Source organism: Petaurus breviceps, unplaced genomic scaffold (genome assembly GCF_028583685.1).
Source record: "Petaurus breviceps papuanus isolate PSGF00001 unplaced genomic scaffold, PetGlider_PUasm1.0 90603, whole genome shotgun sequence".
NCBI lineage: Eukaryota > Metazoa > Chordata > Mammalia > Diprotodontia > Petauridae > Petaurus > Petaurus breviceps.
Window position 1 is genome coordinate 130,613 of NW_027187284.1, and position 22,420 is coordinate 153,032.

Here is a 22,420-nt window from a genome sequence, read left to right on the forward strand (position 1 = left end):
TGTCCAGTGTCACACGGCTAGGGTTTTTTTTTTGTGTTTGTGTTAAGTGTCTGAGTCCATATTTGAACTCAGGTCCTCCTGAGTCCAGGGCTGGTGCTCTATTCACTGCACTACCTAGCCGCCCCCATGATGTCTTCATTCTTAATGAGGCATACTCCAGTAACAGTCCCCTAATCTTATCAGGGGTTAACTAGTCCACAGAAGATATAAAGTTCCCAAAGGTTACACATCCTTTATTATAAACTCATTAATATGACCAGGCAACTATTTTGACCAACCCCTACATTACTAAGATATTTCAGTTATATTATGGACTAAATAGGTTTTTGGTGTCTTACCTGGGAACACAATCCACAAGCTTTTAAGCTCTTAATAATGTGCCAGACATTGTTATGGGAGTTGAGGATACAGGATATATAAAGGGTTAGGCCCTGCCATCAAGGATCTTACCTTCTAATGGGAGATATAAAATGTGTGTGTCTATAATAAAACTACTACTAATAATAATGATAGCACTTACATAACACTTTCAGGTTTGTGAAGCACTTTATAAATATCTCATTTCATTCTCATAATGACTGGGAAGTAAGTGCTATCATTACCTCATCTTACAGATTGAGAAACTGAGGCAAACAGCAGTTAAATCATTTGCCCAGGATCACCCCAGCACTCTACTCACTGCATTATCTAGCTACCTACATGTACACAAATAGGCATATACACACATGTATATGTGTACATCTACATGTATAAAAATGTCTCTACATATGTATAAAATATAGATGAAATAAATATAATTGGGCAGTGTGCACTGGTCTGTGGGGGTCAAGAAAGGCTTTTTGTAGGAGCTGTCACTTAACCTTAGCTTTGAAGAAAACCGGGGATTATAAGAGGTTAGGAGGAGAGGCAATTCCTGGCACGAGAATGTCCAAATAACAAATAAGTAAACTAATTTGTGTAACAATCTATTTGTAAAGTTTGGGCTGCCTATACTGTCACCTTAGTGAAAGATGGCATAACAGAGTCTGCAGCACGTTTCCACCCTTGGCTTCTTTATTTTAGATTTATCTATTTGAAAGAACATATGGAACAGGTGTCCTGATAAGGTGCTGTGCTATAGGAGAGACAGGACTGGACTTGGCATCAGGAGATGGCATTTTTTCTTACTTAGTCTACTGCATTGTATCAGGGCCTTGATTGAAGCTCTTCTCATGTATGTGCATGAGCTCAGATCATTCCCAGGGAGCACATTTCCATGTGCTCTGGCCCCAAATCAAGGAGTAGTCATGATCAAAAATCCTGGTTGGTCCCTTGGTCCCCATGACAGATGGGTGGGGTGTATGTCATCAAGGCTCAGTAACTGACCCAGGTTGAGCCATTGGTAACTTCCAGTCCCACTTCTCAGAAAACTGGTCAGGTGCTCTGGCTCCCTTTTAAAGCACATCAGAAGTGGCTGGAGCATATGCCTAGTTCCATGAGATGAGGAAGTACTCTTATCCAACCCCACACTACAGGAGTAAATCTGAATCTCAATTCCCTCATTTGTGAAAATGAAGGGACCAGATTCACTAACTGCTCTTAGATATGGTCATTTCTAGCTTAGTAAGGCTAATTACTATTAGCACACAGTAACACCAAGCTATGAGGCAGCTAGGTAGAGCAATGGATAGTTTTCTTGTTGGGAGTTCCCTATACCAATGAAATAACAGGTACTGATCGATTAAAAAAAAAAGCACCTACTTCACATAGATTGTCTTCTAATTAGCTTTTTCTCTGCTTCATTCTATTCATTATAAGGATTAAACTAGATATATGTAAAATGCTTTGTATGTCTTAAAGCACTATATAAATATGAGGGATTACTGATAAATATAGGTTAAGAATACAAGAATACATTGGACAATAGGCAGGCTAGCCAAGGGGATGGTTAGGAAGTAGCAGGAAATGACATAAATGGACTATGTTGAAACATGGCAGAAGCAAAGGATCACAAAGGAAGTCATATGGGACCTTACGGATCTAATTCAGAGGTGTCAAACTTACGCCAGTCAGTGTGGAGAGAACCAGATTAAAATGTAATCAGTTAATACTTAGCAAAATATATAAAATTACAATTGTAATGCTAATTTGTGATTTTCTAATTGAATATGTATCCATAGTGATCCATTTCTATTTGAATTTTATATCTTTAGGCTGATCTTAACTCTTTCCACTCTATCATGATACCCTTTATTATTTTTTTTTGGAGGGGGGGAATGCAGTGTAATTGGGGTTAAGTGACTTGCCCAAGGTCACACGGCTAGTAAGTGTTAAGTGTCTGAGGTCAGATTCACTGTGCCACCTACCAGCCCCTGTCATGATACCCTTGAATGACTTAAGTACACATTATATATTTCCCAACTTGATATTTTCCAACAGAAATAAAATAAGTCAAGACAGAATAGCATGCAAATAGAAATCTAGCCTCAGAATCACATACCTGGATTCAAATCTACGGCCTGCTTTTGTGACCCTGGGAAAGTTCCTTAACCTTGGTTTTAGGGAACTCCTAAGACTCTAAATTAAATTGTAGCAGATGTGAGGACCAGGCCTAGTAGACATTTCTTCACTGGGAGTCCCTTACACTTAATGAAATCATAGGTCCAGCATAAAAATAAGATGGGAAAGTCCAAGAATAACCACCAAAGTTTGCCTTAATGGATTTTTTTTTTTTAAAGAGATGTAAATAAATAGGAATGGTTTGCTTTAGGACATTTTAGAAATATTTTTTTCCCCATTTGATGAATGTGGAGAGCATTTCTTACTTGTTTAACATTATTTAGAACCTGATGAACATCTTTACTTTACCAAGTATAATTTATAGCATAATTTATTGTTCAAAGCCTGACTCCAGTTGCTGCTGTCCATGCTGCCAAACCAGATTATATGGTTACCATGCAATGAATCCTAGGAAACGATGACGTAGTGAATAATTTGTTTCAGATTTTTTTTTCCTCACTAACTAAATTTTCTGGTGATTTAGCTATCGTGGGAGAGGCTCTGGCTCATATCATTCCTTCACAGTTGCAGCAGAGAGCAGCTCCTCTAGAGAAAGGTGTAATGCTTTTCACCTCACCCCAACAACCACACATTCTGAAAAAGGATGCTATGGTTTTGCAGAAACATGTGGTGGCAACTTGTCCCCAAACACATTTTTACCCATGTATAAACAACCTGTACACACTTGATCTATTTTAATTACTGACTGTAATTATTCCCTCCACTCCTACTTCGGCCAAACTATGGAGGAGAAAGTCAAATTACCTTTCAGAGCCAAAGATGGCTGTCTTAGATGCATTGAGGAAGCCTTAGTTATCTGATGAACTCTGTTGCCAAGCTGGCTATTGAGATTGTGTGTGTGTGTATGTATGTATGTGTGTATGTATGTATGTGTGTGTGCATGCAGACACACGCATGCTTGTTTAGGCATTTTCCCACAGATCTGAATTGGTTAGAAATGCTGACTTTGCATATATAGGAACTTCATAGGAGAAAGTAGCCACTCAGAAAGACACTGTAACCCAGCTTTTCACCAACCTTTGTTGCTTGCTTCATGAAATCAAACTCATGGCAAAGCTGACTCTCTCGTCAATGGGAGTTCCCCAAGGTCAGAGAACTTTTTTGTTTTGTTTTTGGTAATACATGTTTAATGATTACAGCTGCAGAATCAGCCATAGAGTGGTCCCTATGTTGATGAGTTTTGCTTAGCTATCTATACTCCTTTTAGAAGGCTTTCTATTGTGGACAGGATGGAAAAGAGATTGAAGACATCTGAAAGTGACAATTATGTTTTTGAGGACAGCAAGGAAATCTTTTTAAAAAAGAAATCCCTTCCTTGCTTAACACAAATTAGAGGACCATGAAATGAACTGGTAAGCAGGAACAATGGTAGGGTTAGATAAAGAAGGTGGTTGCTGAGGCTACAACATGCAGCGGAGCCTAAGAAAGACTTCTTTTAATGATACTTTTTAGGAATGCTCCAAGATTGTCCTCTCCCAGGCACTTATGTGGTGTCCCATCTGAAGCAATCCAAGGAAGGCTAAAAGCTTCTAGTGAATCAAGGCTGGTTAGGTTCATTTGAGGATCTTGCCGACTTAGTTGGTTGACTTCTCCCTATCTGGTTGTTTCATTCAATAATATCTCAATAGAGGAGGTTGATTGGACAAAAAAAAAAAAGGTAGCACGTGTGTGCATGTGTGTGTGTGTACACACACTTACCTATACACACATATATATTAATGAGCTTCTGTTTATACACAAGTATGTTAGCAATTATCATCACTTGGGGAAAAAAAACTATAGGAGGCTCAGGTTCAGGTGAATCTTGCAGGATTATTTTTTTTTCTTCCTAATACAATAAGGAAGAAAGGACCAATAATCAGAGCTGCTGGCAAATGTAAACAGGCCGCTTCATGTGGGTACTTAGTCTTCCATTAATGTTATTACTTAAGCATAAGCTGGATGACCACTTGCATAACACTGTCAAGCAAAGGGTCTGAACTGAGGTGACCTCTAAATTATTTTCCAACCCTATACTTCTATGACAGATAGGCTTGTACCATTTGGTTGGGTGCTTGCCAGAACTTTTATATGAGAGCTTTCCAAAAAGTTTGTATGGTCTTCACCTGAACTTATCAATACTTCTCATCTTTTTAATAGTTTCCTTCCTTTTCTTTTGCAAATGGTTGGCATAAGATTAACTCAGTGCTTCATATAGTCCTGTTCCCTCCCTATAATGGTGTACATACCCTCCAAATAAACATTTATTAACTTCTTAGAGGTACTACTACCAAATAGGTTTTAGGGTTTGGCATACTGGGAAAAGTCCTAGCTCTGGAGTCAGAGGATTTGGGTTTAAATGCTGCCTCTGCCACTCACTACCTTATATGACCAGGGGTCTCATCTTCCTCCTCTGTAAAACAAGACACTTGACTTAGAGGATCCCCGAGATCCCTTCAGCTCTGAAGCTGTGATTTTTTAAATGAATGGCTCCAAAGTCCCAACTCTTGGGCTGGCAAGCACGAGATTCTGCATCCAAAGCACTCAGAATTGCCACAGAAGTATAACTTCCTCCTCCCTCAGAGAAACAATGGAAATGAGAAGTGGAAGGAACTGGTATATGGTGATCTCTACTCTGCTGTAGATCATCCAGGCATGTTCAAGAATTGGCCACTTCAATCATAGGTCCAGTCAATCCTAAACAACAGTGCATGACTATAAGATAGGCATTTAATAAATATTTGTTGATTGCTTAATTGATGAATGGGCAGAGATCTTCATTCGTGGAAGAAATTTCCACACTGGAAAAATCATCAGCATGAAATAACATATTCTTTGCATGAAATTTTTTAAAAAATTAATACTCTAGTACCCCCCCCCCAAAAAAAAGAATTAACCACTCAATTCCATTTTCCCCCTTCCTGTTTCCATGGTATTCTGGTAATCTGGATCTGCTACTGGTTGACTGCCAACTTTGCTTGCTTGCTTGCTTCAAGAAAAATGGTATCCTCCTCCTCTAGCTAAGGTAAAGGGGGTTCCATGGCAAATGAACAAGAGAAAAAGCAGAAGTTGCCAGGTAATTTAATGTTAGTAATGGGGATTTTGAGTTTATTTAATGGAGCAAGTAATTTAGAGTTTCGCTGGAATACACTTTCCATAAATTTTCATGCTCTTTGCACATATGTCATTGGAGGGGGTACCAGTGGCTTAACTATAGGTTAGGTTTAGTTTTTCTTAGCTCATGCCAAAATCATTTTGAGACAGTAAGTCAATCTCTCAAAGCTCCTTTCCTATGCTGATCCCCTACTCAAGTTCCAAAGCACATATAATAACTATAAGATTCTGCTGAGAAAATAATGAGTGGCAAAATGAGAGACAGAATCACAGTTCTCCAGAGCATATCCCCATACCCAATACTCCATAAAAGATACTGGGCTTAAACAAAATGCTTTTTTTTTTATAACATAATTGCGTGCTTTATTGAGATACACAGTAAAGCAGTATATAATACAATAGTAAGGCATATATTTGGTGAAATCTGATATGTTGTGAAAATGCATTAAAACTGAGATTTAAAAAAATAATAAATGTTACAGTGTTGGTGTTCAAACACAATATATCATGGTACCCAAGTAAGAAAGCAGTACTGGATAACAATGATGTCACATGCCATATGATGTCTGTGTTTCAGTTACATTGATTATGTTTTACAGTTTAATACTCTGTGGTTATAAGGAACATGAAGTAATGTCCAAATTATGCTTAAAAAGCAGCAATAAAGCTCTCAACTTTTATTTAAATATTTTGACACACTCCAAAACTAATGTCTAAAAGAGAAAACAAAAAAAAGATGAAAACAAAACCGTACAATCCCTTTGTCTCTGATTTTAGAAAGAAACTCAAACTTATCAGAAAGTAACGAAACCCCTTTCCTAAAATTTTTTGAAAAAAATTAACTTTCCTGGGGGTGGAGGAAGATATAGGGGGAGGCTCGAGCCAAATATATGGTCTCAGGCAATCAGTGAGAAGGAAAATGAGACAAAAATGAATTGTAATTTAACTTGATAGTTGAACTTTGGGTTTTTGGTAAAAAGAAAAAAATAGACTTGAAATGAAGAGATCAGTTCACACAATGGACAAGTGGTGATGATGTGAAATCATCTGTACATAATTGTCAGGAACACCACAAAACCAAAGTGAGGTAGAAATAGCATGACAAGCCATGTTGGATGTTAATTATCATTAAAAATAATGAACAAAACCCACTCTCCCAAGATTAATTACACTTCATATAAGAGGTAACAGATTTGCAAAATTAATGGATCACACATTGAGTTCCTATTTACTGAAGGATGAAATCATAGACTAGTAAAATGACATAAAAATGCTAAAGCTTTTACTACCAGTCTTCTTTTTCCTCTGGGATTATTTATTTATTTTAAACAATTTAATCTGTCTTCCCAGCTGCGAGTCATTCTTACTTGTGCAGTATTATTTGCAGAGACTGGCAAGGGAGGAAAAGACAGATGATCTGGGTGTCTCAATTAATTATGAACATTTTCCTGATTGCCATGTGGCTCCTTTCTCAGCTGCCCATTGGAAACAACTGACTGCAACTAATTCTGAATTTCCACAGGATTATTTTCCACTAAGAAGTGCAGTTTTTTAGTTTAGACCTCATTTGCAATGGGAAGATGTTGAAAGCACCATCATGGCTTGACTTCTAGAAGAATTCACTGCGTGGTAATTTGGGAAGTATTTATGTATATTTGCAAATAACCCAGTCCTTAGCTTTAGACTGTGTAGTCTGCTCACTAGCAGGGAACAGCTAAGAATTCCTGTCCCATAGACCCACCCCCTGCCTTCTTGTAGCTTACTGTGGTGGGAAGAAGTGCATCATGTTGCTTTGACTTCCTTTCGAGGAGGGATCATTAAATGAACTGTGGCATCTCCAGGGCCAAAATGTGGACTATATTAAATCAATGTATGCAACTGGTAGAATAAGTCCTATGTATTCATGGTTCTTAAAAACAGCAACAACAACAACAAAAAACCAAAACCAAACCTTTAGTGTTGAGTTGTCAGTGGGAAAAGCTTGAATTAGCACCTGGAGCCCTGGACAATAACTTAATGTGGGAGGCTCCTCCCAGCTCCAGGGTCCCATGAGAACCCATCTTAGTCTAGGCACATCAGCCAGGGCAGCTATAAGCAGCTGTCTTTTACTTACAAAGTAGTGGGAGCATCATTGAACTGAAAGTTCAGTTTTTCCCCCCTATAAAGTATATGAGTGTATATCTGTTATATATGAAATATATAATATACACACATATACATATGTGAAAAAGCCTTGGCTAGTCCCACCCAGACAACAATAAAAAAAGAGCAAGGTAAAGCAGTCATGTTGGTGCTATTACAGGATCTACTCTCTTTAATATGCAAGGAAAAAAGAACACAAAACATGAATCTCTTATATGGACAGAGAGCTAAAAGGATGCAAAACAATGCACTGCCTCAAAGGTTTTTTTTTTTGTTTGTTTGTTTTTAGGGGTTTTTATAAACAACATTTTTTTTATAAAGCACACTTTAGTTTACAATCTTTCTTTATAACTGTTATAAATTTTTTTTTTAAACAACCCGAAATGCGTTCCATATAAAGAAATGGCAAGTTATTTAGCTATCAAGATTTTACATGTAGTTTTCTTACAACTTTTTTTGTACAATTGCATAGACGTGTAATACCTGCCATTGTTAACAAAACAATAACAGACTTAGGAAACTACTGAAATCTACAGTATAGTACCACTACCCTTCACAAAAATATAGATTTTTTTTTTCTTGTAAACTCTTACGGTCTAATCCTCTTTGTTGTATGAATATTATAAAAACCATGCGGGACATCAGGAGTTGTAAAACATCTATTCTAACCTTTCTTCATCAGTCATGACTGTAACTAAGGTTTCCATCGCTCTGCCCAAATCATCTGCCATGTGGAAAAGGTTTCCTACATTGTGTCCTGAAAAACAAAGGTAAAGAGAAAGAAATGTTTTCAAATGATGTAAGAATCAACATATTGACATCAAGCAATCTGGAGATCATCCATGTTTGTTTGTTTTTTGGTGCAGACAACACAGAAGCTGCTTACAGTTTGGTCTCTACTAATTTCCAGTAAGAAGTAAAGCCACATTATAGACATTACACACCTGTTAGTATAAATGTGACATCAAGTTAGCATTATTAGAACAAAGTTCAAAAGGAAAATTTTCAAATAGTACATTTCAGGACTTAAGAAGTGATAGGTTGCCATGGGAACTAATTTAAAGCATAATCCTTCCTAAAATTGCACAAGTACACTATGCTTTTCTGAATCATGCAAGCTAGAGTTTTCCTATCATAATGCTTTGAAAGGACATTCAAAGTTATTGCCTGATGGGAACATCATCTGATGGGACTAACAGTGAGTTTCTCAGCTGCCTCCATACTTGGTCCAGTTCTGAATCCAGGCATGCACTCCAAGGAGGGGAAAAGAGTTCATTGGCCACTAACTAGGGTTTCCACTTCCCCTTATGTGACCCAGATAGTATCTTGGCTAATTTTGCTTAGTTCCCTATTTAAGTCTTTCCCAGGATCCTTCTAAACACTCCTGTAGTTACTTAATGACATGACTATTTGGACATGAGTTGGGAACCAATGCCTCGGTGAGAAGAAAAATTTATCTAGATTCTAGATTTCAGGCTTAGTTCCTAGGTCCTTACAAAGTAAATTTGTAAGGTCTTTCCATAAAGCATTTCATCTTTGCAACTGGTAACTAGAATAATTTAAGTTTTTAACTAACTACTTAAGCATGAAATCTACTTTCGGGGACATTTGCTGGCGAGTCTGAAAGAATTATTTCCTTGGTTATCTTATTTGAGAGCAAAATAAACACCTGAAATAATCTTTTGTGTATAGAACAAATATTTAAATTGGAGACATTCAGGATGGAGATCACTTTTAATGTCTAATTACACTGGAGACCAGTGATAACATGAAACACTATGGCATGGAAGTTGATATTATGTAAATTTACTTCAGATCCCATCCAAGTAGAAGTTAGCTACTGGAATGACCTGATTATAACATGATGGTATCAATGATGTGCCCCATAGCAAGGAATCTGAGGAACAATGTTATTATTCACCAAGTTGGCAGTGTATATTCATTTAAAGGCTTTGAGAAATTTCAAATTCTGGGTAATGTTACCTGAAGAAGTTATAGCTTGGTTCTTTTTTTTTTTTTTTAAAGCAATTGGGGTTAAGTAACTTGCTCAAGGTTACATGGCCAGGTGTTTGTGGGTGGGTGCTAAGTGTCTGAGCCTGGATTTGATCCCAGGTCATCCCGACTTTGGGGCCAGTGCTTTTACTCACTGTGCTACCTGGCTGAATAGCTTGCTTCTTAATAGGCATCTCATTTTAAAAATATAGTTAACCTTAATTTTTTGATCTTTAGTAAATTATCCACTTCTGAATTATGACTGCTTTACTGAGTTACTAGCCCAGAATATGTCTATTTTATATATTCCCATAATAATTCTGCAAAATAGGTCAGTAATATTTAAGTGCAGACCATACTAGGATATACAGACCATTCTAGAATCTATTTCAATAGATACCTATAGACATATTTTTAAAAAACAAAATGGAAACATGATTTGGGAGAATTTGTGGAACAAGGAACTGTTGATGGCACCTATTCCAGCTGGGACTTTTTAGTACCATTTAACCATTTACAACAAGGTTACAAAGTTAGCAAATCTCTTTGAATGTGCTATGCAAAATAATTACATTTTAAAAAACCACTTTTGTTTTTGGCAGAGATTGTAAATGAAACACTTCCAGCAAGGCATGTGCACTATTTCATGAATATGGCCAATGGCTTGGCAACCCCCCAGTGACCATTTCAATAGCCTTATGCTCTAAGTTATAAAAATCACAGGGAAACACAATATAGGCCATTTACTGCTCCCTATAGATCAGAGCAAATGTCAATTGGTGCCACTGGGCTCCAGGGTACCCCCCAACATAATTTTTGATTATTTCCCAACTGCTCCACTATATACTCCTAAACAATCTTATTTGTGGACAACCCATTCAAAAATAAAAGAGAATGTAATGATTATAGACATGTATTTAGTTATCTTGGAACTGTTAATTTAGAAAACTTTTCCTACAAAGGGGAATGCAAAACATAAGATTCTTACAACCTTACTCCTGCATGTTTGCAGAAACCAAGAAGTATTCATTTGGGTAGGTGTGCTTTGATGTAGGCAGTAGCTCAACAGTAAAGATTTGTCGCAAACAGTGGCCCTGTATCCCTACAATCATCTTCCATCACTATAAACAGTTAAATTTAAAATAACTGATAAGGAAATAGTTTCATTCCAAGTAACAGTATGGAATAAACATGGACATAATCTATAATTATATCATGCTATCTGAAATGGCTGCTCATTATCCTTAAAAGGAGTAAATATGGATCCACTGAAGTTTGGATGTTTATTACTATGCTCAGTATAAGATGGGCTAATGTTCCTGGTATATTTTTATAGATGACCTCTGTGATCAGTTTTATGCTTTCAAAGAAAATTCAGCCATGTTTTCAGACATCCTCAATGTGGAGCCTTCAATAATGCTCTTAACTTCCCTGGGACCCAGTTTCCTCATTTGAAAAATGAAGCGGTTGGAATAAAAGGCCTCTTAGGTTCCTTCCACCTCCCATGATCCTATATTCCTATGTACTGAGCTATATCATAGGCTAGGTCTTTCAACTTAACAGACTTGGAGGCATAAAGGGAATTTGCATTGAAGCAAGGAAAAAATCTTTATCTTTGAGAAAATGCTGCCCAGAAGATACAGATCCAAATCATACAGAGCAAAAAGTCTACTGTAATGTGACATAAACAGATTTGTATCTCACTTCTACATTATACCATATATGTGATTGTAGCATTATTGATGTCATTCATTTCACCTGACAGATTTTTATAAAGGTGAAATAAAAAATCTCATGCCATTATTATACTAGGTAATGAACAAAAGTCATTATTCAGACCTCTGCAATCAGCTTTAGGCATAAACTGACACAAAAATGTATCTATAGAAGGTGCTAATTTAATCGACTCTCAAGTAGGTATTGTTGAACACAAATATAACATATATTGTACTTTTATTATATTAGGTCAGCTCCCTGCTGTTCCAATTTGCTGCTAATAGTGACATATTTAGTCCTTCGTACACCATAAATGTCAGAGGAGGCTGTTTTTCATGTGACTGGAATTGAGACGTCCTAGCTAAAAGCCAGTAACTAAACCACAATTCTACACGTCAACTTTTCACAAAAATAAAATCTCCCACTAAATGAATGATACTCAGATTGCTAGAACAATGTCTGAATATTTTATGTCTTTCTCTACTTATCATTTAATCTTTGAAAAGTCTGGTTTGATTGTCCAGATGAGCTATTTCCCATTTATGATCTGTTATAGTAACCTGGTTTCTTGACTTCCTGAAAATATTAGGGAGGTTTTTAATTCATAAGCATTCTTATGAGTATAGAATATAACTTTAAAAGTCAATTATATCTTCGTGTAAACTATACCAATATGCATTTCAAATTGCCTTTATAAAGGTGAATTGTCTAATTGTACTATCATTACTTATGCAGGCGTTACTGAACACCAGTATAACATGTTACTATTACTTCATTATATCCAGATGTAAATAACATATGTCTATCTCATGTAACCTGCATCAGCATGGCCATACAAAGGGTCTGGAGAAGCAATCTGTTAGGAACATCTGAGGACCCCTTAATCTTCATACTAACCAATCATTTTATTCATGGGTCACTTTGAGGATGTCAGTGCCATTGGCTAGGAAGTGCCTGGGCCCAGATTCAGGGGGTACAGTCATGTTCAGTTTCAGACTCTAATTCCAGGACCTAGCAAACTGGAAATATGTAGTAAGAATTTTCTGGATTCTATTCTAATGACTGAATTCTCTATCTGGTCACACCAAACTTGAGATGTGCTATTTGAGTTATTAGCCTTGTCCTTTTTCTTTTTGCAAAAGTAAATAAACACACTAAAACTCTTCAGCACAAATATTATTATGATGGAACTAGTGGGGGTGGGGTAGGGAAGTAGCCCTTGGGAAGGGAATTTGGGCAAAGGGGAAGATCTATTTCCACTAAATCCTAGGTCTAATTACATTTACATTACACCTTAATTACATTTTCTTGGCCTTAAAGAAAAAGAAAAAGTTCAGAAGATACAATTTTATGTTTGTGAGTCTTCCATGCAACTCAATTTGAAGAATAGTAGCTATATGTGGCATATAATTTGAACTGGCATTTTGGAGCTTGACCAGTTCAGACTCCCTTAAGTCTTTCTAAGTTAGAATCTATTCCTTCTTTTCACTCCTTCCATAACATCACTCCATATCTCCTGGATGTGAGCATTAGCTTTGATACAATTAGAATTAATTGAAATTACAATTAATGAAATTTTTTTGGGGGGGGGTTACGTTTTATTAGAAGCACATATATATCTCACTTTTGGAATGGTTAAGAAATGAGTATTCACTCAAATAAGTTTATACAAAAAGCTTTTTTTCTCCCCTCAGCCTATAGGTATAGTTGATGGGAGGGAGGGAAGCATCCCCTTACAGCATATCACTTCTTGCCTCATTTATTCTAAACCCTTGGTAAGGAAAAAAAATACTATGTTAAACACAGTCAGGTAGTCTGTAAACACCTTCTCCTTCAATAGTCTCTTGATTGGGTACTGTAATTCATCTTTCACAAAATGTATGGCAATGCTCAGAGCAGCTGCAAAGGGAACCCTGAGACCACACAGATTGATAATGCTGCACATTATAACCTTATTCTCATTTACAAGGATTAAAAAATAGCCTGTCAAATGCTCAAATCCAGTTTTACACAAATCTGAACTTGTCTGCCATCCTCTTCATTCCTTAATTTATACTCCAAATTATGAATCATCCCATGGGCAGTAGTGGAATTGATTCAGCAGTGCTTAACCTAAAAAATGACACCTTTTGATCTTCAGTTTCTAAAGGGTTCATTTTCTGCCCCTGAAAGGGAAACGGTACATTTACCAGTAAGAAGGAACAACACCATGACTGGCTCAAAAAGCTAGAGGTTTGTGCCCAGAATGAAGTTCCATTATTGGTTTAAAAAAAAAAATTGAGGCTAGATTTGTTTTGAGATGACTGCTTATGTTCAATCTGTGAGAGCAGCAAAGACAAAGATTACAATTCCAACCTGTGGACCACAAAGGGTTGTCATTTAAAGTTTCCTCCTCTCTCCCACCATCTTCCTGGGGATGGCTACTGTGGTGAACACTTCAGGAAAGTTCCTCGTGGACTGAAAGTTCAGAGGCACCAAATGTCTTTCCGTGAGGAGCACAGTGAGGAATGCACTTGGTCACACAAACACACATGCACAGTTATGGCACAAATGCCAAACACAGAAAGCAGGATGAGACAGACAAGAAGCCATGGCAGTGAGCCTGAATCTCACTAACCTCTCTCATTGGCTTTCCAGGGGCATTTCTTCCTTTAATAACAGAGAGGGGAAGAGGCAGAGATGTCAGAAAAGAGAAACAAAACCACGTGTCAATACAGTTTTTATATATAAGTGTTTCACTTAGGAAACAAAAGATGGGGCTAGGAAATTTCCTCCCTCTCCCCCAAACTTAAAAAGCAATTCAAATAAACTTTTATGCACCTTTAAAAACAAGAATAGAAAGGTAACCCAATTAGTAGCACATTCCTGTTCGAGACCCAAAAAGCAAGTAGAGAGCAAAGCATTAACAGAAATCAGTATATTAATAGTACTTAAAAAAAAATGGCATACTTTAAATCTACTAATCGAAAATGATTCATGCCATTACTTCCAAATGCTACCATGTAATACCCATTCAGTGTTCCTGTCTCTTAAGTGACTAGATAATAAATACATGTAAACATTACACACATTTTCCAGCTTTTTGTGTCATAAACCTAACACGAGTTGGGTTCCTGTGTCACCAAACACAAGGCTGTACCTGGCACAAGAAAGTAAACTCAATTCTCTTGAATGGATTTCATGCATTTGGTGAAAATAAAGAACAAAGACAGAAATACAGGACAGATACAGAAAGAGGCATACCAGGAAAGAAGGGGGATGGGAGACACCCCACCCCCAATGGAGTCAGAATAAACACCTGCCTTCAATTCTTTCCTTACGATTGAATGCTCCACAAGCTATGTTAACAAACTTTAGTCAATTACTAGAGGGCTCATTGGCCTTGCTAGTTTTACTGGGTTCAATGTCTTGTATTTAATTATTTAAAACAAACAAAAAAGAACAAAACTAATCATAAAATAGTTGACTATAAAGTCTGGGCAGAAAACTGGACACCTTTAACTAGATTTGACATGTGCATATAATGGCACTTTATTGCCTTTCATCCCCATTGCTTCCTCTCTACAATCTGGACATAAACTGAGAATGGTCGTCTTTAGGATATTTTTCCTAGTTGAATTCAGAACTCCAAAACTGTTAGTGGAATCTTACAGTTTTTCCTTTGAAGACTCAAACTACTTTCAGAATTTTCTGAGTTTTGGGGCGGCTAGGTGGCACAGTGAATAGAGCACCAGCTCTGGAGTCAGGAGGACCTGAGTTCAAATGCGGCCTCAGACACTTAACACTTACTAGCCATGTGATTTTGGGCAAGTCACTTAACCCCAATTGCCCTGCCTTCCCCCTCCCAAAAAGCCAAAAAAAAAAGAAGAAGAAGAAACGATTTTTCTGAGTTTGACCAGATATAAACATAACTATTTAATAAAGATTCCAGGTTTGGCAACGTCAGGATCAATTTCCTGCCTGTCAAGAACGGAGGAAAGAAAAGTGAGTGGCATCTCCCATGATAAACCTACCATCTGACTGGAATCACAGGAACAGGGAAAACCAGAAGTGGCAACCTTTGAGGTCACAGTAACTGAGCTATGCTCAGGAGTTAGTCTGCTAAGTTTTCTTGGCCTAGTTTAATCAAATTTTCTCCAGCATGTTTACTAAGAAGTGCCAAGCCCTGGCTCATATTTTTTTTTTTTTTTGCTCTATTTAAGGCTATGTATTTAGGGAGGAAGCATTTACTAGAAAGCACTTCATTCTAACTTAAGAATGTAATTTAAGGTCCTGGAGTATAAAGACTGAATTCAAAACAAAACAAAAAAAGCATGCTTAGCTTTGTCAGAGAATCTTTGTGCTGCATTCCTTAGTACTGAAGTACTAATACACAGTACTGAAAATTCTTTAGTGCTTTTAAAAGCTTCTTAAGTAACTCTAAAATTAAGGAAGAAATAATGTGATATCTGGCTCTTCATTCACTTTTGTTCAAAGACAATTTAATAGAGTACATTTTGCTTTTCTATATTAATACTTAGTTAAACATTTGCACATATGTTACATGGTACCAAGTCAACCATTCTTTTTTCGTATGGGTAGTTGCAGGTGGGTGTGGGTGTATAAGTGCTATGAGCTTAGAAGGACATTAAAAGGGAGTAACAGTTAAAAACATTTTAATGTAAATTAAAAGATAAAGAGAAAAGCCTCTAGCACACTGGCTGGATCTCTTCTGAGAGAATTTTAGGAAGAGGAGGCACTGATTCAGGAGGGGTCCATGCTGATGATATCCTGGATCCATGGAGGTTATCAAGGGAATTTACATAAACATGCTAGCCATACATGCTGTCTTGTGAAGAAGAATGACAAGGCATGTTTTTCCAATTTCAAACAAAATAATGATGCCTAAAAGAGCAGAAAGGCTGCAATGCCTGCATTTGTCCTTTTTCCTGTTACTGTATTGGGGCTTTGTTGTTATTTAGTCCTTTTTTTCAGTTATGTCCCACTCTTCGTGATCCCATTTGGAGATTTCTTGGCAAAGATACTGGAGTAGTTTGCCATTTCCTTCTCCAGCTCACTTTACAGATGAGGAACTGAGGCCAACAGGGTTAAGCGATTTGCCTAGGGTCACACAGCTAGAATGTGTCTGAGGCCAGATTTGAACTCAGGAAGGTGAGTCTCCCTAACTGTAAGGCCCAGTCCACTGTGCCAGTATTTTTATCCCATTTTACAAAAAGCTACTATGTTTCAAAAATATCCGAGAAGCTTAGAAACTGAAATTATTGGGAAGGGTGGCAGGTACAATAAAGAATAGTTCCTTCTTCACAACTGAGGGTTCATTTTGTGGGATAGGAAAAGTCTTTGATGTAGAGACAAAAGACATTGATAAGATAAAAAAAAAGTGTATGTGTATTATAAAGGGGTTGGACTAGATAATCACTTATGTGTTTTCTTTCCAGTTTTAAATACTATGGAATAAATGTAACAAAAAATTAACAATATAAATTCTTTTGTCAAAGAATATTTTGTAGGGTAGTAGACGCATTTGCGAAAGACGTAATTTGTGGATTCTCATACATAAGCTCAGCTTAGATAATTAACAATGTTGGTTTGTCTCTGAAACCTGAGTTGATCTGTTTATAGACTAATCACTACTGGTTAGGAAGCATTCCTTAACATACACACATCAAACATCTTTGTTAAATACACTGCTAAACAGATGGGAGTTCCATTAAAGAATGTGTCCTTCCATAGAATTCACTGTCATCTGCATTATGAAGATGTTAATAATAATCAGTATTGGCTGGGATGTGGAAAATTCTGTTAGGTAATATTATGGATACTTATAGAGCTACATGCATATTTGTATGGCTAACATTCAATATTATTAGCTAGAGGAATTGTCTAATAGGTTGTGTTTAAAGTAAATTAAAACATAAAAAGCCCCCCACTGAGTTATGAACATTTTTAATTGACAGATCAATCAGGAAAAATACATACAGTTTAACAATTAAAGGTATATTCAAACCTCAAGGGTATTCTGGTTTACAATGATTTTTCAAAAGGTTAATTGCAAGTATTTGTCCATCATTGAACGCTATTAATAATATAAGCACACACAAAAATGAGGTTAATCTTTTGGAATGAAAGACAATTTACTGATAACCAACAGAGTTGTTGTGAGGAAAAGTGCTTTGTAAACCTTATCATGCAGTAGATATGTGAGTTATTATTTAAGTGACACCAAGACACCAACTTTGGATCCTTATTTTAAAAGACTTCCCCAACACTCTATTCATGGAAGAGAGTGTGGGCAGAGGGAAAGACTTGAGACCTTTGGAACCAAGAACTGCCAGTAAATGTAAAGTCCTTGGGCAAAGGTAATTTCTAAGGACCCTTTTAGCTTTTTTTGTTACATGAGAATCTTAATGTATTAAAATTATGGCAAGGGTTAAAGGAATGTAGCTACCTTACCTATACAGCCCATGCTAATATTTGTTCTATCACCAAATATGGCCAAGAAATTGAGCAGGATAAGAATGTATGAATTTTGTTGTTGTCTTCAGGAGGAATAGCACAGGTCACAAATTTATTAGTCCCTAGAGACTTGACAATTTGTTCATAAGCCTGATACAAAAACTTTTTTTTTTCCCTATCTGGACCATCATCACATAGGGATAAGTAAACCACACCCACACCAGTAGTACACCATCACTAAATGTGAGACCTCTTGCTCTGTCATCTGTTTTGAGTTATTGAAGCAGCTGTCTGAAACAACTGCATCAATTGTGAATTGCTTATGTGTTAACACAGCAGTGGGAATGAGGACAGTACATCCTTAGATTCAAAGTTAGGGGGGAAAAATCCTTCTAGGACACAATCAGGAATTTAGCAGAAATTACTTCTTTGGAAATTTAATTACAACACAGACTTTCATTTAGGGAAGGAAAATTAAGATCTTTAACACGCAAACTCTCAGGAACTACTGTTATTTTACATAGGTGTTAAACCAATGGGCCCAGTTAGCTACAAGTTCCTGAACTTCTATATTTTGAAATACAAGGGTGCTTCAAAAGCCCTGTGGAGGGTTTAGCTATACACCTCCCCACTAGGCATAGTTTAAAAAAATGAAGTCAAGGTTGAAATAAAGGCGCACAAATTTTAGTTCAGTAGGAAATAGTGGAGTTACCACTAGGGTCACCTTGTCTCACCATTACTGAGACAGATCATTTTACTGTGTAAGCAACAATCTGATTTTATGGAAGGTACAGACACTGACTTAACTGAACTGGTACCAGACAGGGCCCCGTTGTCTCATGTTTGAAAACTCAAATAGGTACTTTGGTAAAGATTTAATTTCATAAGCAGCACATGAGCTTAATGGTATCTGAATAGCCTGAATGAAGACAGTTCCCAAAATCTGATTTCCTTGATTTGAGTAACAACCACAAAAACTAGGGCTTATCTGTTGTTCAGTAATGTGTAGGAAGTTGACTAATAAGAGGCAATTTAGAGTAGTCTGGATTCTAGTCTCAACTGAGAGGTTCAAACCTAAAATGTTATTACTTGTTTAATGGATTCTAAAGGTAGGCACAAGGGACAAGCATTTCACAATTTAGGAAAACATCAATTCCTTTTGCTGAATTAGTGACTGATGATTCAAGTATGAATGATTGGATATAGGATTGTGGAGACTAAATTTGCTTGTAACTTATTCAGAATTAGACTTTAAACTTAGCCATGAAGAAAAAACTGGCTCAGAAATCACCAAAGTCAATAACACATTCATTAGATAAGAGTAAGTACAGTGAACATATGGTTAGTTAAGAGTACAAGATTGGGAGTCAGAAGACTTGAGTTCAAATCTTGATCTTCACACTTAATTCTGGGTGATAGGTGCTATTATTATTCTCATTATACAGATGAGGAATCTGAGGCAGTCAGTGTCCAGCATCAAACAGCTAGTAAGTATGTGAGGCTAGATTGGAATTTAGATCTTCCTGATTCCAGGCCTGGTGCTCTATTTTCTGTGCCACCTAATAAACTCACAGTGAAATGTATATAATTTGTTGGTTTTTTTTTTTTTGTTAAGAGGGAGGAGAATCATTGGGAAGTGGAAGTGGTATAACCGCAACCACCCCCCCCCCACAAAATATCAATAAAATTTTTTTTAAAAGGACTACCTATGGAGAGTCTTAAACATCTAGCAAAAAAATAAAGTTTACAATGCCATGTGACAGGTTTTAAGACACAATAAAGCAGGGTGATAAAGCTATGGGCACAATATTCTCTAACTGAATACTGGTCTTTTCTTTACAGAGGAACAGACATGTAAGATGTGGCCCATTGTTTTAATCTATGAAAAAGCATTTGCAGTCAATATACAGCTTAATTCTTTAGTTTGTATCAGCTTAAAAACAGGACGTCTTGGACTTGACACAGAAGAAATCTCTTAGATAAGGATGTTTCAGGAAAAATGGCTTTTATTGGCTACCAGCAAACTCATCTGGAACCTAGTACTGTGTCTAAATACAGATGTGGTCTCTGAGGAGAAGGGATGCTCAAGGTAGTCTAGCTAAAACGGAAATGATGCTCCCCCACCCCCCAAAACAGACAAACAAACAAAAAGAACCCAAAACAAAGAACAGAGCTTTACCAATTAAGCTGAATGCATTCAGTGGCCCTCAGTAGTGAATAGCTAGCTGGTACAGACACTTAAAATTAGCTTACAGTGACTGTTCCTTAGCAACACTCTATCAGTACATGATGGTATTCAGAGTGCAGCTCAATGCTCACTCTCATACATCAAAGAGCCAGGAAATGGTCATTGTTCACTGATGCCGAACAAAAAGATAGGAAAAACATAATGCTAAAAACAGTCCCCTCATTGCCCTAGCAGAGTGGGGGAAGCACAGATTTTCTCACTCCCCCTGTCCTCTATTCAAGCTACCAAACATCATGGATCAATATTTCATCTTCTATTTTTTTTTCTGCTTCTGCAAATCTAGACTTTTCTCCTTTACATGAAAGGTGGTGATTTAGATCCTCTCTTTTTTTTTTTTAAACTGGCATGGGGAGATAAGAGCCACTGCCTTTGTTTGACATTAAGTCAAACATACTGTAATAATAAAAACCCTCCCCTGAGCCTATAAGTCTGTCTGAAGCTATTGTTGTCATGTTCTACAAACTGTGCTTGTCTTTGCACCAGATACTAACCAGACATGTACCCTGGCAAAACTGGCCTCGACTACCAGGGAGTAACTTCGTTAAATGCTCCAAGGAAAAGCAAAGTCTAAGTTTTAAAATAACACACTTCTCTTTGCTATGGATACTTTTTTTTTTTTTTACCAAAAGGGGGTGAAAAAGCTAAAGTACAAACTAGCAAGGGAAGATTTAGTTAAATTTAGCTTTGACAAAGAGCTGGGATGGTATAGAGTTCTTCTCTTTCAAGTCACATTATGTCCGTTATTATCAGTGCTTATGGATGCTATTAAATATCTATTAAACATATGAAGATAATATATAAAACGCTAAGTTCAGACCTAAAAATAAAATTACTTCTACCTACACTAGAATATGAAAGCAGCATTTTGGTGGTTAGGTGGTTATATCAATATGAAAAACCCCATACCAATCTGACAGAAATAAGTATTTGCATTCATCCAAATAACTGATTTGCTACCAAGTACCGGAGCTTACCTCTTGTACTTGGAAAGGAGTTATTAAGCTGTTCCATTACTTCTTCTAACCCTGTGCTTGTGTCCTGAGGAGGAGGACTGAGTAGGTCATCCTCACCTTAAAAAAAAATAGCCAAGAGTAATTAGGCTATAATAGAGAAAATGCCTCAAACACATAAACATGATTCTGCTTATAGTTAGACAAGATGGCATAATTTAAAAAGATATTTTATATAAAATTTCATTTGCTCACTAATAATGGAAAAAGATTCTCTAGGCTCACTAATTATAAAGTCATAGTAATTCCTTAAAATCAAGAATAAATTTTCAAGGAGTAATTTTTAACATTATCCTTGGAGAAGGGCTATATAATCAACAAAGTATATCTAGGTACATCTAAGCCATCTACTTTAGACTGTACTAGTATTTCTGAAAAAATTAGTCAACCTGTTCAACATGTCATTTGAATGAGAATTAAAACACATTTGCTAAGTTTTACTCCACTAAAATCAGATTTAAATACATCCATCTTATGACAAAAAGAAATGTGAGTCATTGTAGGCTCACAGATTTAGAGCCACAAGGGACCTTAGAGGTATGTAGTTCCCTTCTTCCAGTTTGGGGGCAAACATATTGATGCCCAGAAAGGCTAAGTGACTTACCTGACTGCACAGGGAGTAAAGAGCAGCAATGAGATGTAAAACTGCTTTCACAATTACAGAGGTTTAAAAATACCTGTCCTAACCATTCCCTTATAACAGCTGGAATTTTCCATGCCTTTTTAAAAACATGAATCTGTAACATTTTATTGTTATTTCACTGTGGAAAGAGGGAAACAGGTATGGTAGGTTATCTGTCATTCTCTCCTTTGATATTTAACAACAAAAAGAAGCAAAGTCTAAATCCTTTCAGATCCTAGAGTAGGGGTCAAAGGTATCTGAAATTCTGTAGTGCTGTACTGTCAACTCAGCAGGCCCTATGGTCTCCAGGTGTTAAATATACTGGAGAGATGCCCTTCCATTATTTTTGACTGGTTGATAATGCTATCATTGCCGAAAGGCTGCCAAGAGGCGGTGAAGGGAGCTGAGTCTGTGAGCACCTATCTGTTGAAGTGAAGTGAAAAACTAATCATTTAAATGCAAAGAGGCATTGAGTTGTATAGATCTTGCAGATTTAGAAGATCATTGTTTGGTGTGTAGGTGTGTGGATTAGGTACTGTCTTCGGGATAAAAAAGGGCACTCCATACTATGAAATATATTGG

General features: G+C 36.8%; 1 protein-coding gene across 13 annotated transcripts in view; it reads right to left on the reverse strand.

Moving 5' to 3' along the window:
• Positions 1–5,987: 5,987 nt before the first annotated feature.
• DMD (dystrophin) overlaps positions 5,988–22,420 on the reverse strand; it is a 2,504,498-nt gene continuing 2,488,065 nt past the window's right edge. For 8 of the 13 annotated variants that reach the window (XM_069063824.1, XM_069063827.1, XM_069063829.1 and 5 more), the window contains 2 exons: positions 21,181–21,276; positions 5,988–8,551 (listed from right to left, as the gene is read on the reverse strand). In XM_069063824.1, the coding sequence (XP_068919925.1) occupies positions 8,454–8,551; positions 21,181–21,276 (194 nt within the window). In that variant the 3' untranslated portion in view covers positions 5,988–8,453. Of the gene's footprint in view, positions 8,552–14,119; positions 14,152–21,180; positions 21,277–22,420 lie in introns of all 13 variants that reach the window. The other 5 variants (XM_069063825.1, XM_069063834.1, XM_069063836.1 and 2 more) reach the window with 3 other exon arrangements.